Here is a 24,283-nt window from a genome sequence, read left to right as displayed (position 1 = left end):
GGTTGGTTAGTGCCTCGCTTGTCCATCGGTCGGTGGATACCAAACAACCTCCTCGCCCTCCTCGTTCTTCCTGCAATTCATACTGCTTAGTTTTCATGTGCCTTTTTCCTATCCTCTTGCTAACATGAGTCCAATGACATACTCCTAACCTGCCAATAGTTCTTTGAAGGTAAGATATCTTCTGTTCTGTCTGTGTGAGTCGTAAGGCAAACCCAACCCCATCCTGGGCTCTTGTAACCGGAGAAGAGCAGAACAGCAAGCCTCTCCCTGCGCTGTCTTGTTACGCTAACGCAGAAGCAAGCCAGATCGTTATAGTTCTGTTAGATACTTGATTTGAAGTCATGGTATGGATTGTTTAAAATCATTTGTCTTGCAGTGGTTTAAAATAATGCTGTTATAGTTACCAGGATTCGTTAAAAGCTATAGGCTGGCCTTCATTCTTTGAAATGTGTATGTTATTTTAGCAGACTGTAGGGCATCCCTGTGTATTTTATGTGCCCGAGTGTAACTCCACGTATCCGTGGGACGGCTCACAGAAATAGAGGCTATGCCAAGCTATGTGTCTGCTTGTAAGGCAGTCAATAAGCAACGGTGCAGAATGAAGTGACAAAAATTGTCTGTTTGCTGGAGCCTCACTCCAGGCAGCAGTGTTACGAAGTGAAAACCTCTCTGATGGTGGTGGTCGTCGTGGGTGGCGGAGGAAACCTTGTGGAATGGTGCTGAGAGTGCTGGGTGTGCCCGTTTGTGTGTCAAACATCTTCCATCTCTTTCTGAAAACTGGTACCTGTGGTGTCCCCGAGCTGTGAGGCAGCGTCGAGTTGTGTGTCAGTCTGTGTGTCATAAATACCTTCCCTGGCATTTTTATTTTCTTTCATTTGCCCTCCCTCTCCGTCCCATTTTCCATGCGTGATGGTGGTTTAAATCTGAATGGCATGACATTTCTTGTGTAATAAGTACCTTTCATTCTTATTTATGACTAAGCAGGTGGAGCTTGTTGAGTAATACTCTTCTCTTGCGTTTTTAGGTCTGCAGAGGGATCCGGCCCTATTCCCAGTTGGAGCTCTTGAACGCTGTAAAGGACCTTCTGGCAGTGATGGACTTGCTCTGTACAAGGGCCAGTCTGAGATACTGGAGGTGAAAACACAGCACAACTCAGAGCTGGACTACTTAACAAGAGATGGTCCTTCAAGCAACAGCTCCTTCTACAGCAGCGAAGGAGAGGGGACAGACCATGAAGGAGATATTTTGGATTGTAGCGGGTCCAGGCCTTTACTGATGGATTCGGAAGAGGAGGAGGAAACCTACAAGTTGCGCACAGGGTTCCTGCAGTCTGCACCCAGGGAAAGACATGAGGCCACCAAAGATCCCCACTCCCAGTCTTCCCAGACTAGAGCAGGGGAGTTGCTGTTCCCTGCCTTCCAGTCGCACACCGGGGAGGTTTTTAATGAACCGGATGTTTTTGCCACGGCTCCTTTCCGAAGCTCGAGAAAAGTGCCTGATGAGGTGGATGTCTTTACCAAAGCTCCTTTTGTCTGCAAGGGCAACGTGGCTCTTAGACATCCAGAAGAAGCAGATGTATTTCTGAGAGCCCCTTTCACTAAAAAGAAAAGCATGGAAGAGTTGACTTCCCATAGCATGTCTAAGGAACCGTTCACAGCACCTGGTTTCCTAAGTCAAGGAAGCGATGTCCAACACAGAGCTAACCCGATGTTCCCAAGCCTGGATTCGGCAACGCGTGGGTCCGCGGCCTCGGCGAGATCTCAGTATCCCTCTGCCGGGTTTACTCAGCCAACCAGTCTTCATCCCTCTTCCGTAAGAGCCGTGGAGACCCAGGAAAACATCCCTTCTAAAGGCGTGCTGCAAGAGCAGGGTGGCGTGCCCAGCGAGAGGAGCCAAGGAGGACACGCGCTGCCCCAGGAAGCCGTGCTGGGCTCCGTGGTCAACAAGCCTTTCCGTCCGCAATCCCTGTCAAAATATTCCCGTCACTACAGTCCAGAAGATGGGCAGGGTCTCGAAGTCAAGCCCATAGCTGCTTACAAAGTGGTTTCTCAGACCAACAGACAGGCGATAGCAGGATCTGTCTCTGTTGCCCCTCTGTCTTCCAGGACTACAGAGCTGCCCGCCGGGGATCCGTTTGCTTCAGCACCCTTTCCTTCCAAAGCGGGAAAGCAAAAGCCTTAAACCGCTGTGAGCTGGGACGCGTGCTTCCCGTAGGACCACCTCTCACAGGACCTTGAACCTCTTAGTTGAAATGAATGACATAGCAATATATATATATATATATAAAAAATAATTATTTTTTTTTGGTCGGAACTCTATTTGCAGTGATATATAGTTGAACCATTTTAAGTTATGTTAGTTAGTCTGAATGCCTGGCTCTCAGGATCTTCATATCCTTTTTAGTTGCTTCTTACCTTCCTCCTCTCACTGTCTTACCCCCACCCCACCCCCCATTTATTTTTTAGATGCTTTTCCAAACCAGTAATATTCTGTATTTTCTGGTCCTGGCTGGGGAAATGCATTATAAGATGAACGAAAAGGTTTATTAATTACAGAGCAAGTCAAGCGGGACTTGCTAGTGCTCTGGCAAGGAAGTGATTTCACCGGTTAAAGGGTTACTGCGACTTCTTTCCTGTCAGCGGGGGCTTGCAGAAGAGAGCGAGGCTGTATATTCCTGCTGCTTGGCAGCGATGGCAAACCTGGCAGCCGTGGCTCCGGAGCGGTTCTGTTGTGCACGTTCGTAGGTTGTGTGCACACCGAGTGAGAGCCGCGCAGGCTGTGCCTGGCACCAGGTTTGTGCCGCGCCGATGCGAGCAGAGCCGTGGTGTTGCACGTTGCAGCATTTCTTTGCTCGCTGTGGTGTGTGACGTGCAGGTGCTTCTGCCCGGGTCCTGCGCCGGAGCCTGGCGGCGGCGGTGGAAGGACTCGCAGTGCCTACAGTCGCTTGTCTTGCAAACTCTCCGATGCCTGAACTTCAGCAAAGCGATGTCAGGCTGTTACTGTTGCTGCTGTTTGGAAAACGGAATGATCAGGCGAAGCTCTCGGTTTTACACGTGTATTTCCTGTCTGGTTTATGCCAAAGTGTAGGACCCGGAAATTTGCTTATGGTGTTGTGAAGGAGAGAGCCGTGCATTTTTACAGTATTAAAAATACGCCTTATGGAAAAACGTGTTATGCAAACAGCTCGATAGATGTCCTGATCTACATACCTCATTTGGCGTAATTCAGCATTCGCTGCAATCCGGTTAGAGTGATTTATACTAGCAGAGGACTTGACTCTATATTTGTAAATTCTGCCTCTTGTTTTCCTGTTGATTAAGGATGAATCTAAAAAAAAAAAAAAAAATCCATTCACACTCCTTTGGTAACGTTTGCTCTACTTCCGAAATATTGTGCTTTCTACCGTATTCCCAAAGAGAAAGACAACTTCTTACTGCTTGTTGAGTCACTGATGTAGTGAATCCTAATGCAGCGTTTGGAGGAGAAGTCCCCTGGGCTGGCAGCTGGGCAGAAACAAAGTAGACTTTGCTCCCCTCTCTTTTCAGTAATGTAAGACAGAGATGAGGGTGAAACCTCCCATCTTTATTTTGCAAAATGCCTGGTGGCATAAGTTGTCTTGGGTCTGCTATTTCTGGCTCACAAAGGCTACTTGTACATATGGACTGGCTTTCAAAATATCCAGTTATAGGGACTCTTTGGGCTCCCAAAATATCCAGTTATAGGGACTCTTTGGGCTCCCAGTCGCTGATGAATCTTTGCGATGCAGTAATCCTTCCTCCTAGCGGGTGTTGGTGCTGCAGAATGTCGCCCAAGAAAAAAATTCTGGTGGTTTTGTTTTTAAAGACTTAACATCTATGGAAAAACATCCCTATTGACTCCCGTAGCATCTGGCTAAGTCTCTACAAAGCCTTGCGGTGGCCATTTCCCATGGGAGTTTGTTCATTATCCTGTGAGCTGGAGCCTTGCGCTGAGGGTAGAGGATGTATTTTGCGTTTGGGGTCTCCCACGAGTGGCTTTGAGGTCGCTGGGTGTTTGCAGGGGAATTGGTGGAGCAGTGGGTAGGTTGCTGAGATCAGGACCGGTCGTCTGCAGAGCAGGCTCCTGCCCTGCCTGCTTTCTGGTGTCTTTGTACTCGGAGAGACGGTACTGCGAGTCCTGTCGCTCTAAGGGAGGGCAGGATGAGCCGGAGCTCCTCCTGACTCACTGGAGTCACACCCAGGACAGCTTCTGCAGCTGAAAATAGACTTCAGTCTAGTTTTGCGGGGAAAAAGAAGTGATACCACCTCCAGTACTTAGCCTTGTCCGATGTAAATAATAAGCATTAAAGCAATGCAGCAGGCATCTTAAAGATGCATGCAGAGGCTGCTTGAACAAAGCAGAACATTGCACAGTCCGGGGCTGACTTGCCGCTGACTTTTAAGCCCAGCAGCGTAAGGGGAGGATGGATGGAAAAAACCCCGAATGCCGGGAACTGACTAGCGAAGCGTCTGCAAACAGGAGTTAGCGATTGCTCCATGTTTCCTTTCCCCTCCCTGAATTCAGTTCCCCTCCAAAATATCTCCAGTTGTAAGAGATGAGCCAAATGTTCTGCTGGAAGTGCTCGGCACGGGGATTGCCTGGAAGGGAGAGGGAGAAGCTTGGACTGGGGTCTTAAAGCCCTGCGGTGGGGAGGGGGAATCCTTGAAAGCAAGGAGGCTACGTTGGCTTGCACGGCCCGGTTGTCGGCAAACAGTGACTTGCCGAGCCCAGGTCAGGTCGTGTTGTGGGGAGCTGAGAACCTTCTGCCCAGTTCTGCTGTGCTCGGAGTTAAGCAATATTGGTGCATACTGGTGGTTTAGGGTTTCTTCTGTCCTCCATCAGCACTTCTTGAAAACAGAAGTACAGTAAAGAAATTCCTGGGTTTCCCGTGGGATGTTTCTTCAGCAAAGCTGAGGCTCGTGTTCTGTGGTCGTTTTCTGTTTAAATATATACCCGAAAGACGGTTGTTGTTTTTATTTTAAATATATACCCCCCAAGTCAGTTGTTGCTGGATTGGATCAGTGAGAGATGCCGAGAATGACTGCGATGGCAAACTGTGAATTCAAGGGATGCCAAGGAGACCGAGCGTCAGGGCCCAGCTTTGTTCGGCACGTGACCTGTGCCATGGCCGCGCGTGCAGCCAGGAGGCTGAATTTGGCCTCCAGCTGTTAAATTTGCTTGGGAAGCTGCTGGAAGGGGGGGTCAGGCCTTGGCAGCGCTGCGATGAATCTGTGGAACAGGGAGGTGCTTCGCTGGAGCCAGCAGGTACCGTGCATAAATAAGATGTGGGTTCAAGGTATTCTCTCTGCTAACTGGATTCAGGTTCTCCTTCCTTTCCTTTTTTTTTTACTTGAAAAATTGCTTTTGGATAATTCTGTGAAACTTCTTTCAATGCCACGTCCAGGTCTCGCTTAGCTGATGCTGGAGAAGCAGTAGCCCGTTCCCCTCCACGCTCGGACCGGAGCCCCTTGCCTCTCGCGTGCGCGTTGGTGTCGCGAGGTGGAGATGAGCTGCGTGTAGGTCGGACCTTGCTATCCTGCGCTGCCAGCCAAGGGAGGTCGGGAAAATGCACCGAGGCGCAGCAAGGTGTGCGGGCTTGTTTACAGCCCCGGTTCAGGTCGGGTCAGGCTGAATTTCCAGCTAGCATTTTGGCAGCTTTTCTGTTCTTCAAGCACTTTACACAAAGAGCAAGCTAACCGTGCCCCAGAAGCTAATGATCCTGCCAGCGTACATCCAGTGCTTAAATGGTTTTAAATCTCTTTTGGGGGGTGGAGGCAGCTTGCTTGTGTCTCTGCATGTGATCTATAAACTAATGGGACTTTTGGTTATGGGCAGAAAACTGAATTTCAATGCCTGTTAGTCTGATATCCTTCTCATTTCCAGGCTGTGTTCCTCCTAATCCTGCACTGCCAGTACTGCAGCTTCAGCGTGATGAATTGTAAGTGGAAATTTCATTTCCATAGTCTCTGAAGCTTACTGGTTTTAATGACTGTGGAAGAATAATGCTAATTGTTTTCTTTGCCACACAACCGGTGATCTTAATGAAATAAGACCGGTATGGCCTCAATGCAGCGTTTTGAAGTCAGTTTTCTGAGCAGAACCACTGGTTTAATCTTTTTTTTAAAGCTGTAGTGAATTCTGTTAAGTGCCCTGGGTCCTCGTGCACGGCCAGAGGGCCGCAGCCATTGCTGCAGTCCTGCGACAATCCCAGGCCTGTGCTGAGAAAAGGGCTGATTCTTACCCATTGCCAACTTCAGCTTGGATGCACTTAAAGTCTCTCTTCAAAGTGATTAATCGGAGTTTCTGCATGCAAAAAAAAAAAAAAAAGCAGTTGGCTTGGCTCTCTGTGCCTCACTGCCGTGACGTTTTTACCGCACGTGTAATGGGACCAGCCGCCGCGGTGTTAACCTGCACTTTCTGCAGCCTGCTGCAGTATTTTCGGGACGTTCCCCATCTCTCCTCTCCCTTCCAGCCCGCTCAGTACTAGTCACACGTGGCGTTAAGTTTACAATCTGAGTCTCTCGAAGCCAGCGCGCGCTCGGTCTGTAGCGCGCGCTATGCATGGAGCACAGAGGCGGCGTTAAGCCCCTGACAGCAAACCCGTGCAAGCAATCGTGGCGCCGCGCCTGAAGCACGTCTTCAGGGGGACTTAAGCAAGCCTGAGCGAGATCCGTTTCATTGCTGCGCTCTCAGTCACTCCAAAGTGGTAATCAGTTACTTTAACTCAGCTTCCACCAAAGACTCTTGTGTTGGGGAGTTGAATTTTTGTGGGTGTGGTTTTTTTTTTTTTTTTTTCCTCGTGGTGTTAAATCAAGGCCTTTCAGTACACCAAAAGACTCCAAAGCGTTTTTACAGTAGTATCTTGACAGTGAAATCTTGTTCCAGTTCCGAAACACATTCCTGAAACCTGATCAGCTGTGTTAGTGTTTCTAAAAATAAGCCACGGCCTGTAGTTTCCATTGTAGGTAGGGTAAATACTGTCACACGCTCCTAGAAATGCTCCCCTGTGAAGTTAGAGGGATCCTGATGATCCGCCGGTCCCCGATCCCTGCCCTCCAAAAGGGGTGGGGAGGGCAGGGTGCTCGCTCCGACGTAGGATGCGGCTGGTAGAGCATCGCTACGCGCCGAGTCCGGCAGTGAAAGCAACTCTCCGTTGCGGCACGGAGCAGGAAGCGGGAGCGGGAAGCGTCCGTGGTCTCCGCTGTGACAAACAATCTGTGACTCGTGTCCTCAGAGCCGCGTTTTGTTTGCACCGTGCTGTTGTTAAGGTAATTCTTAGCGGTCTTGGAAGTACCTCTGACTTGCAGATTTGATGGAATCAAGTTTTGCACTCCGGGTGTGATCATCTGCGTTTCTGGTAATCATTATGAAGAAATGTTCCCAGTCGTAAACTTACGTACATTTTATTAAAACCGTATCTGATTACAATACGTCGTCTCTGCTGTGCGTTCCTTCTCCCCGCCCCGTGCAAAATATTTTTTGCTGGATACAAAGAATCCGTTTTTTAATGGGTTCTTCCTACTGAGGTACTGAACGCTGTCTGTCCCTGCTGTTTTATCTGGAGGTTGCAAAGTCAAACTGATGTTATTGCTATGAGCAGAGGCTTTAAACAGCGGCTAGTCCATTTACGGGAGAGAAGCCTTCACGTCTCGGGTGACGGCGCAAGGCAGCGCAGAGCTGTCGAGCCTCCCTGCGAACAGGAGCTGCTGCAGGAGAGGAGGTGCAGAGCGAGCCCATCCCCGGAGAGGATCCGCCGGCTGTGAGCGAAACGTGCCGAGCCGTGCCGAGCCGTGCCGGGCTGTGCCCGCGTGGCTGGGGGAGGCAGGGCTGTCCACAAATAGCTTTCTGGCAAAGCCCAGGGAACGCGTGCTTGCAGCACGCGCAGCTGCGCGCCAAGGTACAGTGAACGCAGCGAGGAATGACTGAAGGGCTGCAAGCCTGTTTAAAGACCTGGGTTGGATTTTTAGGTTGTATTAGTTAATTGTAAGAGAATAAGCAGCTATGATGGGATGTAAGTGACGTGCTGGTCCAAACAGGACTGTAATCATGCTAAGGGGGGAAAAGGCAGCTGTGGCCCAGATGCAAACCGAAACCTCTTCATCTTGCTGAGATTGCAAATGTCGCCTTCGTCCCCAGGGAGACTCTTCCTCCTCTTGTTCCTCGTGCACCGGCCCTGCGTGTCGACAGCCACCTGCAAAACCAACAGCTTCCGCCTCAAATAACTGTGATCAAAACAGGCGCGTTGCTAACTCCTTCTGCAGCCCCCATCTCTGGAAGGTTACCTGGGAGTGGGCTAAAACTGCAATTTCTTGACGGCTTGGGAGGCTCGGGCTGGGGGGGAAATAAGGCTTTTGCGTTTTACCGGCCTCTGAGGTGAAACCTGGGCGGGAGGGGGCTGTTTCCAAGCCTGAGGTGTGGTGATCACGCCGCTGCCGCCGCCGCCATGCCAGCAGCCGGGCCGCGGGGCCTCGTTGCCCTGGCACGTGCAAGAAGAAAGCACTTATTTTTTTAAATTTTTATTTTTAAAAAAAAAAAAAAAAAAGGTGTTGCCCTCGTGAGCAGCGCCTTGGGGAGGGGGGAGAGAGCGCCTGTCTATTTATGGGGTTTTTTTTTTTTAGCAGCCGTGCTAAACCTTTGCCTAATGTCCCCTGGGTGGGTGCAGGGGGAGCAGCGGCGGCCGAGCTGCACCGCGGCACCGGCTGCAAGGCGGCGCGCGCCCTTCCCGCCGCCAGGGGCCGCCGCGCGCCCTTCCCGCCGCCAGGGGCGGCCGCCCCTGGCGGCGGGAAGGGCGCGCGGCGGCCCTCTAAGATGGCGGCTGCGCGGGGCCTCGGCGCGCTGGGTGGCCGGTAGGTGACCGCGGGGCTTCCCTCGGCTCCTCGCTGCCCCGGCCCGCAGGAGGGAGCCCCTCTCCGCCTTTTCCCCTCCCCTTCTTCCCCGCGCGGCTGGGGGCGGCCCGTGTGGCAGCCAGCGGCACCGCGACCTCCTGGGCCGCGCCGGGCCCTCGTCGCTCTTCCCTCTTCCCCCGCCGCAGCAGGGCGGACGGGGGTGAAGTTGTTTCTGCCTTCTCCTCGCTACAGACGGGCGGCCAGAGGCTGTTTCTTCCCTCAAGCCCGTTACAACGGCGAGGCGTTAGTTCCCCCCCCAGACGCAGGTGGCGAGCGCTTTCCCTGAGGGACTGTTCCCCCCCCCCCAATATAGGTGTGAGTAATGACGGGAAATTCCCCCAAAATGTGCTCAGGATCATGCGGTGAGGGGTAATTCCCCCTTACATGCGCTCAGGACTGTGCAACAAGGAGTGATTCCCCTCCGCACGCATATGCACAGGATCATTAATGCGGGGCAGTTAAATCCCCGACACATGTATGCTTAGGGCCAAGCAATAAGGGGAAATTCTCCCTACCCTAGTTGCTAAAGACTCTGGAATAAGGGGAAATTCATACAGTGATGGGAAACCTCCGGCCCCGTGCTGTGGACTGTAATCTTTATCGGACTATAATCTTTATTCCCCAGAGGTAAAGGGAGAACTTTTCTCACGGGGGATCATCGTCACACATCCCGCCGTGCTCTCTGTGCTTGCTATCAAGACCGCAGAAGCAAGCAGATAACGTGATCCAGACCTTCTCTGCGTTCGGTCTCCCTCGCTCGCAGCGGGGAGGTCCTGTTTCATGGGAGAGCGCTTTTCTCCTCTTCCCGTGTTTGAGGAATCCGGGCCTAGGTGTAGCGCTTCTCTTCTGATCTATGACCGCCTGAGAGAATCAGCCTGCTCTCTTACTAACAGCCCCTGAGGATGTAATTTATTTGGTTTACCTGCTTTCCCCCCTCTGTACTTGATAAGGAGGAGAGAAACCGGGTAATAATCCTCTGTACGTAATATTTATCTGTGCTGTCTGTGGCGCGAGGTGGGTTTTGTTTACGCTTTCTGATTTTCACTCTGGATGCTGTTGGCTGTGCGTACAGTTACAGCAATCAGATGTGGAAGCAAGTATTTATGATTTTGAAAGTTAGGCCTGTTACTCTCACTCTGCCTTGCTTTTTCTCTTAATGTTTTTTTTCTTTTTTCCCCTCTGCTCTCCCCACTCTTAACTTCAGCACCCCTGTGTTGACTGGTAGTGCGAATTATGTGGCCAGTATGGAGCAGGGCCTCTTTTTAACTGTTCTGGTTCAATTCTGGAACAGTACTTGTACTGGCATGTACTGAATTTCTTTATTGCCCAAAGAGAAGAAATACATAGAGGTGGACAGGGGTGAGGCATAGCTTGGTATGTGTAGCTAATAGAGTTTTTATCTTTTATCCAAATGTTGTCGTGGTATTTTTTCTTATGAGAATTGTTTGTGAAAGAGTAGCCATTGCATTATCTTTTCCACCTGTCTTGCATCTTCTAAGAGTCATATGGGAGAGCCTTATGTTTGACCAGTTAAACCCATAGAGTATAGGAGTAAATTCTGGCCTTCATTTGGCCTCAGGTGCTCGGGGTTGGGTTCATCTCAGCTGTCTGTAATCTTCTGAAAATGAGGTATTTAGTCCAAGCTAGCTTGCCAGCTGCTTGCTGTTGTCCAGAAGAAGACAAAAGGCTTCCCTAGGGTGATTTATTCTCTTCTGTTACAGGTAAGTAAGGGGATTTGCCTGTCTTTAGTTACTGTGAAGGAGCCTGGAGGTAGCTAAATTGAGCGTTATGTCTGTTGTGTTATGAAATGAGAGGGAGCACTGAAAAGGGGGAAGAAGTTTGGTGATCTAGTCTGCAAGCTTGCTGCGTTACCCAAGAGGTTTAAGGCAGGTGAGCATCTTGCTGAGTTCTGAGGCTGCTGGAAGCATATGAAATACTCGTTCTATGGGGTAGTGGGGGAGTGCAAGCTTGTAATTTGGAAATTGTTAGTAAAACTATTTTTCTCTAGGTTCTGTCGTATGATGTTAAAAGATCGTAATTTGACAACTCGACGCTCTTTCCACCAACTTGTGCAAAAGAAACCATTTCTTCTATCTGCAGTATGGCATAATGCAGGTAAATACTAGTTAAAAATGAATTGGTGAGGGCATTGTGAGTTTTTCTGTCTTGTAATAATGAGAGCCTATTCTTCTTTCTGAAATCTAAGTGTGATAACATTTCCTAGGTGGCTTGTAATGAAGTGCTAGTGCATTTGGAGCCTGGGGAGATGTGGATGGCTCACAGTGTGCTTGATTATACAGGTTTTTCTGTGTTATTCAGCTGCCAAGACTTACAAGGGGCTTTGTTGGTGCAAAATATTATTTGGGCTTTGCTGCATTTCTTAATTTCTATCTTACTGTAAATGTATCCCTTGCGAAAGAGTTTGTGTTGCCTTCTGGCCTGCTTCAGCTGCTGAGCTCTGCCAGATAAAATTGCTGGTCATCCAGATAGGATGAAAGTGAAGCTTTTCATTCTCAGAGCGGCAATATTTTCTTTTTTAAATTTTCCCCCTGTTGAACATGCATCCATGTATGGTGCATTAATGGCATTCTCCATTAATATTATCTACAACTTGGCATTACCCTGAAAAAGCAGTGTTTAAGATTGAGTTTGTTGTACATACCCCTTTTTTTGGTAGTCTGTAATGCTCAGAAAAGGAAAAAAAAAAAGAATCTGTGAGACTTGCACTGCAGAAAAATATATACATATATATAATGTGCTTTTGTACCTGCCTGAGGGATTTAGCAACTGCTCTCCAATGCTGTAGCAGAAAGAGTCTGTAAGACAAAAAATTTTGCAGGTGCTGTTGCATGGAATCAGTCACAAATGAAAATCTTATTTAAATGAGTCTGCTCAGGCAGGAGTTTCTTTTTAATTATTTCAGAAAAGCCCAATCTTACCTGGTCCAGTGCGATTTTTTTTTCTATTTCAGTTCTAATCAACAGGTAGACTGACAAGTAGACTTAGTATTTTAGCCGCTTCTGCAAGCATCCTACTAAAGTCGGCCTCTATTTGGTATGTTCCTCTTACCTTGAGCAGGCTAATAAGCAGGTATACGCAGCGTTCCACAGGGGGTTGAAAGTCATTATATAGATGTTTGAGGTAAATACAGCCTGTTACCAACTGCTGAATAATAAATTCCAAACAGCTTATTCACAGCTGTGCAAAGAACTCTCCAGGTTGATTAATGATTGAAAATCCTGGTCTGAGGAAGGCAGATCTTCAGCTGCAGAAGACGCTGTTAAATGCAGTGGCTACCCATGTGGACACCTTTTCTGAGAGCTGATACAGCCGTTTGTGTTTCAGGGTGGTCGAGATGCTAGATGAACGCTGTACGATAGCTGTTGGTGACCCGTTGCTTTCAAAAAACGGGCAGAGTGTACTCCGTTTATGCTGTCCAAATCCCCATTGTTGGTTATTCGTAAACTACGCTGTTAGGCTGGATGTGATTTTGGGTGCCAGCTGGATCTGGAAGATGAGTAGTTGTCCTATCCCCATGGATAAAGCTGACTAGTTCCTTGCTCCATCAGGATTATTCTGTTGATGTTAAAACTAAGTACTTCTGTGCTAAGTCTTTTTTCCTTCAAAAAAAAAAAAAAAGAAAAAGTAGCATGTGCATACTTTGCCATTGTGTATGTTCAAGGCAAATGGGTTGTTACCGTGACAGACACATGCAGTAAAAATCTGGCAATTTATAAATAGCGTGAGTTGTCATCTCATACTAAGGAGTCATGGGTAAAATGGCAGTTTATGAAAATGCAAATGTCGGCTCTTTTTACTGCTTTAAATCCCTCTATTGCCTATTTTTTGAAGTTGTGTGAGCCTGTTTCTCAAGTATAATTTATTTATAAATATTAGTTCCTAGAGATTTTTTGTTTCTAAAATGTATTTTTTTCTTTCCTGAATGTTTGTATATCATTGCGTTATTTGATGTGCAGGGAGAGTTCGAAAGAAGGAGAACTAGCAAGAGAATTGGAACATGGGAAACTGTCCCTAACTGATGTTCACCTTCAGTGGGATGTCAGGCATATGCTGCATGGACATGTCTTCAGGAAAATACACTATTAAATGTGCACCGTTAAATGTAGAGTATCGGATTTTAGTCAAGATCAGGTTTTTTTCACTCTTCTAGTGAAAGAAAGACCAACACCACAAAAGGAACCTCAGTAAAAATTTATCTTTTAAACATCTTTACCAGTGGACTGTAAATAATTTTATTTCTAATTGTTTGGTCAGTTCGGTTTCTGGAGGATAAGTGATAGCTTACAGTGATTTTACATTCTTGGGAAAATATTATAAGCAGGGTGTGGTTCACTGTAACTGTTGTTATCTTTGTTTTTCTTTTATAGTGCTGAAAAATGAAATAAAACCCAAGTCCCATATATCATGTGTATCTTGGAGAGGGTTAGCAAAACTGCATGCGCTTTGGACAGGAAGCGATAATGCTGGAAGAGGGACTTCACAGCATTTGAGGATCATAAAATAAAAAACCCCTAAACGCAACAGAGAAATGAAAGTTGCATCACTTGGCCCTCAGTAGAAAGTGAGGATGGTCCTGGCCTCGTGCAGTTCAATGCTGGTGCAGTAGGATGCTTTTCAGTAAATAAAAAGTTAGCAAAAGAGCCAAAGACAAGGTTCCATTTACCATCTTGTTCCCTGTGAGATAACGTGCCTGTGTTTATCAGCCTTCACATCAGTCTGGAAGCTGTCATGGAACCCTCGTTAAAGTATTATTGTATCTTTGCTGTACAGGCTGCTGTTTGCTGTAGCTCGGTGATTGCCCTGGTCTTGCCTTGCTAAGTAATCAGGATCCTTGACTTTCATTTAAGCTACTTAAGTTTGATGACATTATTTTTTTTCTTCTTTTTTTTTTTTTTTAATTTCCAGTAAGAGGCATGTTTATTCAAACTCAGGACACACCAAATCCAAATAGTTTGAAGTTTATTCCAGGGAAAGAAGTGCTGGAGTCCAGGACTATGGAGTTCTCCACACCAGCTGCAGCATTTTGCTCACCTTTAGCAAGGTATTATTAAAGACATCATAATTTGTTTGGGGGACCGGTATGGGCTGTGTATCTACAACTGATGTTTTTAAGTACAGCTTCTGATAGTTCTGCTCCCCCTTGTACTCAGGAGCAGCTTGGTTGGATTTAAGTTTTTAATGCTGCTTTGCTTGTGCATAAAATTAAAGCTGGGGAGATTGTCGTTACTGAAGTAATCTTTCTGTGTGTCTGTACTCCCCACGGCTGTATCATAGCAGAATGCATCATGGTCGAGTTTATGCAACTGGATTGAGTGGTGTTATAAATCAGTATTCTTGGACAGTTGCTGCACCACCGGTGAGACCTCTGGCCCTGATTTTTGCAAAAACCGCTCCCATCAGAACACTCTTAATTCAAGTAGTTACTTGGAAATTGTGCAACTTTCCAGAATTGGGAAATAGATAGCATAAGGCAGTAAATAGTCCCCAAACACTACAAATTAAATGTAGTAGCTTGCTTGTTTTGGCAGATGTTGGTGTTAACCCAAACTTCAAAGCCAATGGGTTTTTCCTTCGCAAAAGGTTTATAATGTTTTGGTCACAGGAAAGCTGGTTTTGGCCCACCGTTTCAGGCTGGATCTAGAACAGGTCTTGGGAGTTGCAGTTTTCAATACCAAAATGCATAATCTGGAGTAAGAATGGCTGAGCAGATAGTCGATTCGTATCATCTTGGTAGAGAAGGGGTTTGGAGCACCATCACAAGCCTCTCTGGGAATATTTGGAAGCGTCCATTTTCGTATGTTTGTCATTGCTTTCACGTTAGCCTCTGAAAAGAAACTTTATCTGATACATGGGTGGAAGGGCTTCAGTTTGAGGGTGAGATCCAGAAATGCTGCAGTAGGTTACCCCTGGAGATCCCAGATGAGTTTATCTTTGTGTATGTTGGAAGAATTATATGCAAAAGTAGAAGCTGTTTCATGTGACAGTCTCTCCAGGAACTGTAGGGTTATCAAACATGCAGCTCTGACGTTTCCGTAGGTCTCTGGCAGAGCTGTTTGAGAGCAAACAGGATCTTTACAAGCAAAACTCTGTGACTTAAAGTAATGAATACAATGTGAAAGGATTTTGAGGATGTCAAAATGTGTTGGCAGAATGCTGAAGCTGTAGGTTCTGATTATGCCAAAGTACATCAGGTTGCAGAATGCAATCAGCTGTCAGAAAGTGGCTTTTTGTTGTCATGTGTCTGCAAATAGATGTTTTTATCGAAGATGTATGTGCTAGAATGTGTGCTGTGGCAAACCAGCTTGATTATGCGTATTGTGCAGGTCAGTGGAAAAAAAAGTGCCTACTATATATTGTTAAACCCCCAACTGTGTTTTTTGTAAATGGAATACTCATTTATTTTAAAAGGGAATGTTCATTTTCAAGAAAAGTAATAAAAGCTTCCTGAAGGGGGAGAGAATTATTTAATTTGTCTAGGATGGTTTGGTGCACTTGTGTAATTTCATTGTTTAACTTTAAAATCCAGTTGGTTTAGTGATGTAAAAGCCCAGTATGCATATAACTTTCATGTGTGGAAATTCTTTCAAAGGGGTATTGTGAAATGTCTTCTGTCATTTTTCGTCGCACATACCTTTGTGATAAGATTTCTAATTCTTTCATTCATTGTGTTTTTGATGTTTTCTAGTCTTTCAGGAGAATAATTTTTTTCCCCCCTAATTACAAAAACACTCTTACAGCCTTATGCTGTATTTAACTCCGGGTGCTTCCTACTTTTAATGATTTTTTTGAGGGGGACAGTGGTTGTGCTTTTTTGGTTGGCTGGGTTTGGGTGTGTTTGGGTTTTGTTTGGGTTTTTTTTGGTTTTTTTTTTTACTGTCAGGAGCAGCGTCGTTTATTTATTCTGTTGATGAATTTGTTGGGTTTTGTTTAACCATTTGTGGAAATTGGTCTTTACATTCTCATTCTGCATTTTATACTTAAAATATTTGTCGAAAATGTGCTCTTTCCTATCATCTAAATTCTTGTGTTGCTTTGGATGTGTGGTAATTTACCACCTGGTTGTTGGGTGCTGTATGGGGCCATCTCAAGCAATGTAGTATGAATCTTAAGCCTTTACTAAATCTTTGAATTTTTCACATGCCATACAAATGATTAAAAATATTGAAGATTGCTCACAAAGGGAGTTGGTGCATTAAACCTTGTGGACTGCTTGGCACTAATCGTTAGCAACAGAATTGAAGGCAGTTTTTATTGAGCTCAACTACTTTAAATAACTTGCTTTAATCTTGGGAACAGAATCCCCTTGTATTTGCACTAGTCCTGTCTGAAACAATAGGTACCTACTGGTTTTGATGCTGATCAAATATGTTTTTGTATACAGAATATAATTTTGCCTCCAAAGAACTGCAGAGAGAGTAACTCTTTCACATCTTGTGGAAGAGTGCTGTAAGATGTGTTCAGTTTTACCACGTACACTGCTTCACAGCAGGATCTCCTGGCTCTTAGTAAGCTGTAGGTGAAGAACTGCGAGGTTCTCTCAATGGTGCTGGGTTTAGTGCTTAGTTTTGTCTAGCAGTGTATCCTAGAACTCTGTCTGTGACCGCTTAAATAAATCTTTAGGAGTGTGCCTGAAATCTGTGTGCGTTTTTTGGTTTGTGGTGTTTTGTTTTGTTTTTTTTAACAGGCAGTTATTCAGAATTGAAGGAGTTAAAAGTGTTTTCTTTGGACCAGACTTCATCACAATCACCAAGGTAAGCAGAACAGAGATTCAAACATACCAAAAGATGAGCTGACATTCAGCTATCTAATAGATGGCCATCAGGAAGATCCAGTCAGACTCTTGGACATGCATAGTGAAAGTACCAGAGGCAATGTTCACAAGCGGCATAAAGGGAATTGCCTTTAATATAAAAGAAAAAAAAATCACAATGTGCGGGTAAGCCCTGGAATAGATTGCCCAGAGAAGCTGTAGATTCTTTCATCTTGGAAATGGTCAACACCGGGCTGGACAAGGCCCTGTGCAGTGTGGTCAGCTTGGAAGCTGGCTCTGCTTCAAACAGGAATCGGGACTAGATGACCTCTGGAGAATGCTTCCAGATGAGGTGATTGTATGACTGGGATGGAGTACGTTGCAGGCGGGATTGTGTTTACCCAAGGCGTGGAGCTCGTGTCAGCAAAGATAAGGTGTTACGTAGTCACCGTGCAGTTATGCTCTTACTGTGCGAGGAGTACAGGGCGATTCAGTGGATGACAATTAGGCTCAAAATTAAATGGAACCAGACAGGCTTGAGTCTCTGACAGTTTGGTAAAAATATGTGTCAAATAATGTATTTGGGAGACTTTATTGTTCACCTCTTTTTAGCTAGTATTTCAATAGCACTTGGCTTGCAAACAAGGAAACCTTTCTGTTGTCTATTATAAATTGAGTCTTACTGAACTTTTTTGGAAAAGCTGAACTTGACAAAACCATGAAATCAAATCCATGCCTCAATCGTGAGAGCCCATTATGATATTTTTAATGTAAGAAGAATCTCTGTGTAACTTAGTATTATTATTAGGAGGCAGATCCTTTGTTTTTTCTCTTCTGATTCTCACAGGAGAGTGAAGACCTGGATTGGAACTTACTGAAACCAGATATTTATGCAACTATAATGGATTTCTTTGCCTCTGGCTTACCTGTAGTTACTGAAGAGGCACCTAGGACTGATACAGGTAAATCAAACTCTTCAAAAAGAGGCAAGTGTCTGCTTTTCGGTTTACTTTTTGTAACGTCCAGAAAAGCCTCCACTTGCCCCTCAGAAAAACATGCAAGAGAACTTAAAGTGAAAACTGCTAAAATCAGCCGAGGAGAGAATTTGCAGCACGCGTATGTTCTAGTGGCAGCAGTGCTGCACTGTCTAAAGGAGTTGCTTACCCATGAGGATGAAGGCTGGTTCTCATCTGCTGTGGTGTGGGGAGCGTATCTTCACAGGGGCTGTGCTGAGCTGTGTGTTTGGGCAGCACGGACCGTCTTCTGTTATGCTTCCTGGGTGTGAAATATTTTTGCAAGTGCTGGAGCTGTGTTTAGAAAGCTGTTTTATGTTGCTGCATATCCTTGTTGTATGGGCACCTACAAAGGGTTTTATTTCCCTCCTTAAACCAAAAAAGAGTGCCCAGGCTTAATGTCCGTGATAGGTTTATGGCCTTAAATGAAGAAGGAATAGTTAGAAGTCTTTTCCAAAAAGTAACTGAGACTAAATTACAATTTAACTCAAGGGCAGTATTTTGCCTTTTATTTTCTCATTTGCAACTTACCAACTTAAACGATTTTTCCAGTGTTTTGAGGAAAATTATGACTATTGAATTCCTCTCTGCTCTGTCTCGGTTTATTTTCAATGTTAACATAGACTTTATTTTATTTGAAAAAGTTGTCTTTAAAAATGCTTCTGCAGGACTAAGACTGAGCTTAAAATTGCATCCAGAGCTGCCAAACCCAGACACGTTCATAATTCTCCTCCTGCTGAATTTTTTAGGTTGCTAAAACTTTCCTTCGGAGGACCCTGCATTAACCCGTGCGTCGTTTATTGAATGTTAGCTGTTGCTTCCTTTAAAAGGTGGCACTGCTGTTGTCTGTTAAAGGCCTTTGCCTGTTGAGAACAACTCTGAAGTAATACTGTTTTTTGTCGGCAAAAGTCTGGGATCTAAATAAGAATAATGCAGAAAAAGATATTAAGACTTCTGCCTTTTGGTTTCAGTCATCTCGGCAATGTGTTTATGCTATTTCATTCTGCCATTATGGATATACGGTGTTAGGAATCATATTGGAAGTCTCTCCAAGTTCCGATTTGCACATTTTTCTTTTCCCAAGCTGCGTCAGAAGAAGACGATGAAGTTGTACTAATGATTAAAGAACTGCTGGATACAAGAATAAGGTAAACTGGGAACATTACTGCTAGATGGAGTGAGTCAGTCTTGGGGTTTGGATTTATTTAGGGAAAGGTGCGTTTTTCTTTGGGTACGTGTGATTTCGTGGTTCAGTGTTAGTGGGGGGTTTAAAGTGCAAAACTGGCCAGAGTTGAGAATGCCGTTTCCCCTAATTGAAAACTTTCTGTCTGGTTTTCCTGTTGAAGCAAACTGTGTGCTGAACAGAGTCCTTATTGCTGAGTGTTTTTTAGAACAGTGGATATAGTCTCACCCTCCAGAGTGCATTTAAACAGGTCCACTGGGTTTAACCCTGGTTATTTTTAAATAGTGAAAACAACACAATCTTTGCTTTCGCAGTAACTTTTTTTTTCCTCTGTTGTATTAATCTCTGTCTTAATTATACTTGTCTTTCCCTTCCAAGTATTCCAAAGTAGTTTATACTCTTGTATCATACTCCAAAGGAAAATTTTCTAGTGGGTTTCCCTCGCCGTCTGGGCTTCAGTGGATTTTGTCCTTGCGTTCTGTTGCAATTTTATTGGTATCTTAACACAGCTTGAATTTAGAAACTGGTGGTAACTAATGAAGTCTCAAGAGCGGCTATGGATCATGTTGTTTACCTGAAGTATATTTTTATGCTCATTAATTGCCTTCCAAAGTGAACTGAAAGGAATAAGCAACTTGACATTTTAGATGCAGGGGAAAATGCTGGTGTGTTTCTGAAGCTGTGATATCTGATGGCGACATCTTCCCCAGCTCACAAATTATAGGAACCAGGAACTTGTATGTGGGTCAATATCACGGAATTCAGTTTAATTTTTCCAGAAGTTGTGATGAACGTGGGCTTTTTTATTTCATTTTTTTAGGTGCTGCGTTTTAAAAGTGATATTTAAAAATACTGTTTTGGTTATCTCACAGCAGACACATGGTACTGGTTAATTTTCCTGAAAGGAAAGAGGGAGGAAAGCAGAAATAAGCTGGAACATTTTTCCCAAGCATATGTACTACGTGTTGAAACACGTAACCCAAGTATACTGTTGTATAAAGCCACGATAGAAAGTAACATTCAGCAGGCCCTGCTCTTGCGGGGTATGTGGTCGTTTAAGCTCCCTATGGTATGTTAGTCCTTGATTTCCCAGTGGCCTTTCGTAACCGTCACAGAATTTGTGCCCAAATTTCTGGTTTTCCCCACCTTTTTCTTTCATTTCCTTCCCCCTGTACCCCTTGGTTGGACCAAGGAGCTGTTGATGAGAATATTAACAGTAGTGTATCGTACTTCATTTTATAGCAGGATAGTTTACAGAAGCTATATATAAACCAGTGGTACCTACAGAGCATTTATTGTTGAGTTGATCAAAAATAGGTGCAAAGAAGTTGTTAGAAGGTGCAGGATGGAGGGATCTGAAAGGTCCTGTAGTGTGTTGAAAAAGTTAATTTCAAGTAAGAAACATGGAATTTGTAGTCATGTTCTTTGGCTTTCTGGAATGGATATCATTTGCTATGGTGAGTTGATAAATGTGTCTGATTCATAGATTATTCTCTTAGGAGCATAGCTCTCAAAAGAGTTATTTTGGAAATCAGTATAAAGAGCTTCTGTTAGAGTAACTTGATGGTTTTAGCTTGGTCTGGAAAAATGTTGCTATGGGGATACACTTACAATGCTGGGCATTCGTTCCTTGCAAAAGGAGACCAGGCTGCAGAAATGCTAATAGTACTGGGATGTGATCTTATCAGATGCTGGTTTCTTCAGCCATTAGCAAGCAGGTTTAAGCTTTTCTATAGTTGGAGCTTTTTTCTGTCCTGTGTAAACTATGGTAAACTGTGTGTTTATTTATGGAAGCGCTTAAGGATTTCTTATCATTGTCCCTAGTCAGGTAACTGATGTATGTGCGTCGTGTGGTAGGACGCACGCCTATTATATTTGGCACATAACCGAGGCAGTCATCCACAGCGACATGTGGAGAGGGCCTCGAGGCAAACCAGTGTGTCTTTGCAGGCTGAATCAAGCTTTACCCTAAGGTGCTTACCCTGGCCTCTAGAATTTCAGTGATTCCTTTGTATGCTGCTGCATTCATCGCAAATCTGTTTTTCCATAGGATGTTACACAAAACATTAGCCGTCAATGGGAGAGAGTCCAGCAAAGTATGAGTTGTTGGAAGTTCCAAGTCATTGGAACCAGGTGGCTGTAGAGAAAGAGGGCTTCAGTTACTATATCTTGACACTTCTTTGCATGTATTAAATTGAGCTTTGCTAAAGGTTTCTGGAAGGAAACGTTTCAGTTATACTTGGCTTAAATTGAGTATCGTGTTCCATCAGGCCGACAGTGCAAGAAGATGGTGGTGATGTTATTTATAAAGGCTTTGAGGATGGGATTGTGCAGCTGAAGTTGCAGGGTTCGTGTACCAGCTGTCCCAGTTCCATCATCACCCTGAAGAACGGGATACAGAATATGCTCCAATTCTACATCCCTGAAGTAGAAGGCGTGGAACAGGTGGGTTGGTGAGAGATTATAGCAGTTTTAAATGGAGAAGGAGGTCTTTGTCCCTTTCCAGCATGGACAGGTTGGCAGTTTAAGCAAAATAGAGGATATATAGATGCAATTTTCCCAAGTCAGAAGCTGTATCTTCGCAGAAGATCCAGAGCTCTGCAGGGTCGTGTACAACCCGATGCACCAAAACACGCGGGGCACTGCCTGGCTGGAAAGAGCTTTGCAGAAAAGGACCTGGGGTCCTGGTGGGTGCCAAGCTGAACACGAGCCAGCAGCGTGCCCTCGCGGCAAAGGTGGCTGGCGGTATCCCTGGCTGTATTGTGGCCAGCAGGCTGAGGGAGGTGATCCCTCCATGGACTCTCCAGTATGCCCACGTCCCTCTTCTACTGCGGAGCCCAGAACTGGACACTCTGTGTTTGCCAGGACCGTTACCTTTGTGCTTTGGTGACTGTGTGTGATAATGAGACACAAGCTTTTGTCCCCTAAAATGCAGATTCTTTTGCTTTCTCATTAAAAATCCGATCTGCTGTAGTGACTGTTCTAGTGGCCTTTGTAATAACCTGACCAGCTCCCATTATTTCAGCCACGTTTCCTCCTGGCATTTTTGATTGCAAGTTTTTGTTAGCTTTTTCATGTGACCGTTGTCATTCAGTGGTGTGGAATAACTGCTGTTCTCCTTGGGTCCACCAAGGATTTAATGTAATAAATTCTCTATGCAGTCCCATGGGACTGAGAGTTTACACTCTTTACCTAAGCTACTTCTGGATTTGATTTCAGGTTGTTGATGACGATGATGACGTGGAAAAAGAAGCAAATTCTACTTGAGCTAGCATCATCTGCAGCCAAATAAGTATTTACGTCTTGGTGTACGTAACCTATCCTTGTGCTGAGGAACCACCAAATTTGCCTTTCTTTTCAGAAAAATAGTTGCACTTATATCTGTGAAAATGTATCATCAGTTTAAGCAGTTTGTTCACTAGTTTATTAAATGCCCTGCATTCAAAAAAGAATCCTTTTGCTCTACTTTATACGGTGTCTTAAGAAAGAAGCGGTGGGCTTTAAAAATGGTGGTGCATCTCCATTGTTCTTTCATACAAAACGTTCAGGACTGAAAACCAGAGAAGGCAGAAGTTAAGTTACTTGACTGTTTTTTGTGCAATAGAAATATTAAATGTTCATTCCCCCAGACCTCCTTATGGGGCCCGCAGGACTGTCTGCCCTTGCTCTGTAATTGGGCAATTCAGGAATGTTAATTTTACCAAGTCTCGTTAGAAAGCTTTCGATTCATATCAGGTTTTTTGTATGAAAAATAACCCGTAACTTCAGCTGTTCATTTTAGAGGATGTAATATTGCCATCACTTGTGGAAAGTTACCTACTTGCTCGCTACCAGCACTGCACAAACAGTAGCAACAGAAACAAAAAAAATGTGAGTTGTTTGTTATAAAAATCGTATCTTTTTAAGCAAATGTTAGAAGAAGGTGATCCTTATCAGCTTTAGTAAGTAGAGAGACTAATTAGCTTATTTAGAAGTAAAATTGTTCACCCACCGTTAGTGGTCTGTTTAAACTTGCAAAAGAAGATTTCTCAACATAATACTCCAACATCAAGATGAATGTGCAGTGCTTAAGGGCACAAATTACATTTGTAGGATAGCAAAGAAAATTAATGTGTTTACCTATGCCATATCCTGTTTGCTCCTTCTGCAGTGCCAAAGAGCACAGCGTGTGTGTAACTTGGCTGCCCTGGCTGAGCCAGGGAAACGTGGCAGAGCAGAACACGTTCCAGTTTTAGAGACTACGGGAAGAGAAATATTTATTGTTCTGAAATTGAAGTACGTAAATCAGGCTTTGCAAGTACTTCTGTTTACTTGTGCACGTAGGACTTAGTTTCTTCCTGGTGCCTAGCTTTAGCAGATGGCTTTGCTAACGGAAATACTATTTCTTCTTTGTGCTGCCACAGTCGAGCTGAGTTTGCAGTCATTATTCGGCTTATGGTTCTAGTAGCATTCCCTGCGTGCAAGGATTTGACAGCCTCTGGTGTGCTTCCCCTCTTTCGCTGCTTGCCAGTGTAATTCCACTGAGTCCCCAAACAGGATCAATTAAGTCAGTGGAGAATATTGTCTATAGCATGCAGATCAGCATGTGGTAGCCATAAACTTCACATTACTTGTTAGAAATTTGAAAATAAATATTTTAGGAAGATATTTCTTCAGCTTTCATGGAGAGTAATAAGCTACATTCATTTAAATTACCCGCTCAGGATTTGGAAATTGATTTGAAATTACCATGTTTTATTTACCCCATTACGAAGTACGCAGTGCCTGATCTTACAAGTATATTGATGACAAAATTCCCCTTGAGGTAGGCTCAGACTATCAAAAAGAGAGCTTGTGCAAACGTTACTGCCATGTTCTTCTTTGTCAGCCAACCATAGAATGGCAAGTAATGTTTCTGGTTTCTCAAAAATAGAGCTTTTTAGGCCTAATTTGTCAATTTAATGCGCTATATAAGCCAAAACTTAAACAGCGAAGTAGCTGGTTTGTGTGTTAAATAAAAGGTATCTCTTAAAGATGTGGTCTTTATTCTTCAATTAAGCGGTACTAATCTCTTCCAGGTACAGTGAGGATCCAGTTCTGCCGCTGTCCTTGTATTCCCAGTCTTGTTTTTAATGGGGTTTCAATTTGTACAAATAGGACCAACTTAAGCTAGCGTGGACTGAGGCTGAAGATGAAGCATCTTGTGATCTTGAGATGGAAGAGATTCCGTGTCCAGCGTGTATCCTGTGTGTCCTCAAGTTCCTCAAGCTCTGTTGTGGAGAGAGAAGCGCATAACGCTCGCATCCCATCCTCTTTTATCTGTTCTGTCCCACTACAAAGTAAGCTCTTCAGGGCAGCGGTTGCGTTTCTACAGCATAAAGCAATGGGGGGGCTCTCCAACTCTGGATAAAGGAAAGCGAAGGGAGGGGATTAA

The 24,283-nt window shown here is 44.8% G+C and overlaps 2 protein-coding genes across 5 annotated transcripts in view; both read left to right on the top strand.

The window, feature by feature from the left end:
• Positions 1 to 2,276, top strand: part of AAK1 (AP2 associated kinase 1) — an 80,028-nt gene extending 77,752 nt beyond the window's left edge. For both annotated transcript variants that reach the window (XM_075723925.1, XM_075723923.1), the window contains exon 16: positions 1,025 to 2,276. In XM_075723925.1, the coding sequence (XP_075580040.1) occupies positions 1,025 to 2,181 (1,157 nt within the window). In that variant the 3' untranslated portion in view covers positions 2,182 to 2,276. The remainder of the gene's footprint in view (positions 1 to 1,024) is intronic.
• A 6,546-nt stretch (positions 2,277 to 8,822) lies between these two features.
• On the top strand, positions 8,823 to 23,864 carry NFU1 (NFU1 iron-sulfur cluster scaffold). 3 transcript variants are annotated; one of them, XM_075723973.1, is made up of 8 exons: positions 8,823 to 8,864; positions 10,912 to 11,018; positions 13,830 to 13,965; positions 16,609 to 16,675; positions 17,522 to 17,636; positions 18,772 to 18,835; positions 21,141 to 21,315; positions 22,090 to 23,864. In XM_075723973.1, exons 1-8 carry the CDS (start codon positions 8,827 to 8,829, stop codon positions 22,135 to 22,137), a joined length of 750 nt encoding a protein of 249 aa, XP_075580088.1. In that variant the 5' UTR covers positions 8,823 to 8,826; the 3' UTR covers positions 22,138 to 23,864. The 3 variants fall into 3 exon arrangements, with proteins under 3 accessions (XP_075580088.1, XP_075580089.1, XP_075580090.1); XM_075723974.1 differs by lacking the exon at positions 8,823 to 8,864 and adding an exon at positions 12,881 to 13,146 and having other exon boundaries at positions 10,978 to 11,018; XM_075723975.1 differs by lacking the exons at positions 8,823 to 8,864; positions 10,912 to 11,018 and adding an exon at positions 13,155 to 13,485.
• Positions 23,865 to 24,283: the final 419 nt, after the last annotated feature.

Source organism: Pelecanus crispus, chromosome 21 (assembly GCF_030463565.1).
Source record: "Pelecanus crispus isolate bPelCri1 chromosome 21, bPelCri1.pri, whole genome shotgun sequence".
NCBI lineage: Eukaryota > Metazoa > Chordata > Aves > Pelecaniformes > Pelecanidae > Pelecanus > Pelecanus crispus.
The sequence above is the reverse complement of the archived record's forward strand: the minus strand, read 5'-3'. Positions and strand labels throughout refer to the sequence as shown.

Bases quoted from the DNA above. Each gene is read 5' to 3' on its own strand.
- NFU1 (XM_075723973.1), top strand. From the start codon at position 8,827: ATGGCGGCTGCGCGGGGCCTCGGCGCGCTGGGTGGCCG. The intron at 8,865-10,911 runs GTAGGTGACCGC...ATTTTTCTCTAG, and splicing joins CTCGGCGCGCTGGGTGGCCG to GTTCTGTCGTATGATGTTAA. The intron at 18,836-21,140 runs GTAAACTGGGAA...GTGTTCCATCAG, and splicing joins CTGCTGGATACAAGAATAAG to GCCGACAGTGCAAGAAGATG.